This window comes from Eurypyga helias, unplaced genomic scaffold (genome assembly GCF_000690775.1).
Source record: "Eurypyga helias isolate BGI_N326 unplaced genomic scaffold, ASM69077v1 scaffold40104, whole genome shotgun sequence".
Taxonomy (NCBI): domain Eukaryota; kingdom Metazoa; phylum Chordata; class Aves; order Eurypygiformes; family Eurypygidae; genus Eurypyga; species Eurypyga helias.
The window spans coordinates 16,022-20,476 of NW_010246465.1; the positions used below are offsets into that span (position 1 = coordinate 16,022).

Consider the following 4,455-nt stretch of genomic DNA (forward strand, 5'->3'; position numbering starts at 1 on the left):
CTTGAACTCTGAAGCTGTGTAAGAGGTGGAGGCATCTGCCCTTCTCATTTTTGCTCCTAAAATCAAAGCTCCCGTTCCCTCCTAACAGTCTGACCTGCCCTCGGTCTCCCAGGGAAATGAAATCATGTGACCACTCTTCAAAACAGCCATTTCAGCATGTTACATCCTGAAGATGTAACTACTTGAAAAGAACTTGCACCCAGAAACTCCAACAATTGCCCTTTTCATGGTGATATTTTTATAGGCTTTCCATTCTTATCATACTGGTAAACAAGCATTTTGATGCAGTGAGAGTTGGCCGGGGAAATCCAAGGGCTGCTTGTTATGGAAAAGTTATGGTTTGTATAGAATTGCACAGGTTGCTTCTGACACTTAAAGAAGGCTTTCAGCGTTGCAGCTGCCATTGTGCGGAATCTTTTGCTAATAAAACAGTAGAGGAAGAAATTAATTGCAGTGTTAAGCAGGGCTAGCATATTGGCGATGTCCGACACAATATGTACCACCCAGCTGTTGTCTATAGGCGATACGTAGAGGTGATACAGTATCATGATTATTCTTGGTGCCCAGAGTATGGCAAAAATAGAAGTTATAGTAAACAAAATGGCTGTTGTTTTCCCTGTGGAGTACCCTCGCAGTCGGAAATTGCTCTTTCGGCGCAGCTTGTACACAATGATGGAATTCAGGATGAAGAAGATGGAGCAGGGCACTAAGTAAACAGTAAAGCAGTGGATCCAGATGAGGACGTGATGCATTGATGTGCTTATGTAGTCTTCAATCCAGATGTTGGGCCACCAGTAGTAGGGGATGCTCGTCAAAAAGCAGGTGATATAGACAGTTACAATAACTTTCCGAGTACGAGCAGGGTAGGAGACTGTGTGATACTTCAGTGGATGGCACACAGCTATATACCTATCAATTGTGAGTGGAACCGTAATCCAAATGGAGGTGTGGATGGAAGAAAATTCCAAGACCTCAATTATTTTGTCCAGTACCTGAGGCATCTGTTTATTTAAGATGAAGTCTTCCATGAGGAAGTCAACAAAGACAATGAAGAAGAGAACCAGGATGTCAGCAGCAGCTAGAGCTAGAAGGTAGTTGTAGGAGGACTTCTGCCTGCGAGCCACAAGCTGGGAAAGGATGATGACTGTCAAGATGTTTGCTGTGGAGACAAAAACACAGAGTTAGGCTATTAAGACCTAACACTAGCTTTTCTGAGCACTTGCTTGGAGCAGAGCTCTGTTCAAGTACGTAGCAACATGACCACCAAAAAGAAAATGCTACAGTTGGGTCCCTCAGAGCAGCTGTTGCAGTGAGAGGAGCACGTGGCCCTCCTCACAGCCATGGGATGTGCTGTCACCCAGTGTCCAGGCAGACCAGGATGAGGGACAGAGAGCAAGTCTGGACCTTCACTCCAGAGATAGGGTTAGGTGGTGTTCAGCCCTTTGCTGTCTCCTGGAGCAACCCGTAGAGACATGCTGCACCCTGGCTCTGTCGTTGATGCTCTCTGGTCAGCCCCGCTGCCACTGTGGGTGCAGCAGGAGCACCCTGACCAGGGGGTGTTGGGACCAGCAGTAGAAAATACTAGTATCTCACCCATGCACTCGTATTTTCCCCCTTGCTTTTTTCCTATTTTTTTTACAAGTGGCAAATGAAGGGTGAGGTGGGCGCTGTTGAGAGACGTGCTGTTCCACATCCCAGCTCGCGGTGCCTGCCTTTTTTTAAACTCCAGCTAAAAAGAACTGAAATCAAAGCCCCCTGAAGTAGGTGATTTTCTCCTGCCTGCATGGGATCCCAATGGAGGGAAGGCCTTCCAGGGAAACACGTGTCCTCAGCTCTTCCTGAGATCTGCAGGTGCCTCACACCACACTTGAAGTTTTCGGTTCTGCCCAGGATGAGTCTCCTGTAAGTCAGCCCTGCCTGTCTGACCTGGTCTCCTGCAGACAGGCTCTGGGCAGGTGCCTCCCTTTCCACCAATGAAATACCTGCTCCACAGAGGCCTACTTGCTTATCCAGAGCTGCCTTTTAAAAGTCCTCCTCCAATGACACGGCGTTTTTCCTCTGGAGTGATGCAGCTGAGCCCTTAAGGAAACCCTGCTGGCCTTGTCAGAGGTGACAGATGTTCTGATTCCGCCCCAGTGTACACATCTGTGAGCTTCCTGAAAAAGCATCTGCTTGCAACTCTTTGGCCACAATACAGACCCGTCACCTAAAACACCATAGGTGTACTGCACGAAACTTAAATAATACCGGGGTGCTCAAGTGCCTTGTCTCTGCTGTTTCACGGTCCGGTTTGCTTCAGGCTGCTAAAGCTGTGATTGTACTTAATGCACAAGCGTCAGAGGCTGCGCGAAGCACTGCCGCAATGGGTGCTACAGAAGGGCTCGGTCCTACAGCCCTGGGCAGGCAGCGCTCCCTGCCACGGGTACAAACAGCCCTCCAGAGCCTTCCTGGAGCCCTGAGGTGTAGCCAAACTTTCAGTACTCGCTCGTGTTTACGAGAACTTCCTGTGTAGTCTTGAGCTGGGGGTGGAAATCCTATTATTCCTATCAGCAGTATGGCTGGAATGAGAGAGGCGAGATCGTTCCCATCAGAAGTTTGGATGACTTGGCTAGAATACCTGAAGTAGGACTTTATAAATCAGAGATCTGATTTACTGTATAAGAGACTGCCAAATGTTTGTATTTGACATTTTTGTAAGTGTTCTATAAATCACCTCTTGGGTGCGTTCAGTGCTTAAAACATTTCTGCCAGCTTTGATGGATTTCCCAAAACAATTCAACAGTAATTGTAAGGATTCCTTTAAATCAGAAAGAAAGGAAGTTGCTGATGTTAAGGTAGTGATGACCTAGGACATGTGTCCTACAACTGAAAATGCCTTTTTTTTTTTTTAACTTTTTTACTTGGCACTGGGAAAAACTTCTTCCTTCCTAAACGCCTTAAAAGCCTGCTGCCTGGGAGCAGATTTCTGCCACCAGGAAATGAACTGCAGCAAAGGGAATGATCTTGAGTAACAGCCCTCACGTCACCTATTTTTGTATTAACTTAATAAATTAATTTTATATCTTGGAACAAAACTAAACAAAGCATGAAAATCCACTGACTCCTTCCCTAATTAAAAAAAAGCATGATCTTCTCAACAATATTGTCTCAAATCACCTTCAGGGGAATTTTCCCAGTTCTAACCTCTGGTAACATGGGTGCAACTGCATTGATTTCGGCTCAGCAGATGTGGGGAAAGTTGGGTGATATAGTCAGAATTGCCGTGTCATTTTTCACTTATTTGCTTACGAAATGCCTCTGTGGTGCATGCTGATGAGCCCTAGGGGTACGGTGAGTGATGCACTGTCAAGGAAATCCTCGAGCCAGAGTGTTTATCATGACTCTGCAGCCACTCTTGCTTTTGGCCAGCCAGGCTGAGTGGCCTGGCTTTATAGATACTGGATGTGACCCATGGCGTTCATCACCTCTTTAAATCCTCTGGATTTGACTCACTCCAGCAGCAGCCACTAGAGCCGCCGTGCAGCAAGGGGGATGCCGGAAGACGCTGGACTCTGCCGGCAGCTCTGGCCTGACCGTCAGAAGGGCTCCTCCAGGGATGCTGGCCATGCCATGTCCAGGCACAGCAGCCCTGCTCCTGCCCCCTTCTGCCCACTGGGACGTTCTGCTATTTGCTTCTAACCCCACTCCCACCTTCCTGCAGGAGTAGATTTATGAGCAGGCCTTCCCGCTGTACCATCTCCTCCTGCCTTTCTCAGGGTTCCCAGCAATGGCACTAACAGGATGTACTGAAATGCAGGTTATTTGTCTAACGCCAGTGAGCTTTGCTTGGTGAGCCAGATTAGAAAATTGATCTGACAAAGTACGTGCAAGCTCTATCCAATTTTTCTGCAAGGGTTACAGTATCTTGTATTGGAAATGCTTTTGCTGGGATCACATTAAAGCTTTTTCTGGTTGCATGATATGAAATAGAGTAATATCATTTACTTTGTGAAAACAGATATATACTGGGGTGCAGCAGAAGTTTGCCAGTATGACAGCGTCTTAGCACAGGGTTCAGGACTATTTTTCTGCTGCATGCTGTACAGAGAAAGCAAAGATGAGTTATGGATAAGTCCTTCACCATTTCATAGCCAGTGTTAAGTCGGTCCTTGATGTGTCCTCAAACACTATCTAAAGCTCAGTAAAATGGGAAATGCGTAGGAACACTGCTCTGTGTGAACAACTGCGTCCTTGTGCCAGCATCTCAGTGACTCCTGGGTGCGATTCAGTGTCCTGCAAGTTCTCCTGTGGGCACAAATTACCTACTGCATGTGAAAGGTGATGGAAGAGCATTAGCAACTACATTTTAACCTTGTTTACCATAATTCTTGCACTAACACTGTAGTCAATGATAAGGACTAAGGCGGAGATGATGATGGAGATATAAAAATATCTGTCCCTACTGTAACATACATG

The 4,455-nt window shown here is 46.6% G+C and overlaps 1 protein-coding gene across 1 annotated transcript; it reads right to left on the reverse strand.

The window, feature by feature from the left end:
• Positions 1-224: 224 nt before the first annotated feature.
• GPR139 (G protein-coupled receptor 139) lies at positions 225-1,172 on the reverse strand (the record flags this gene model as incomplete). The annotated part of the gene is made up of 1 exon (XM_010150396.1): positions 225-1,172. A coding segment is annotated over one exon (948 nt), but the record flags the coding sequence as incomplete, so codon positions are not given.
• Positions 1,173-4,455: the final 3,283 nt, after the last annotated feature.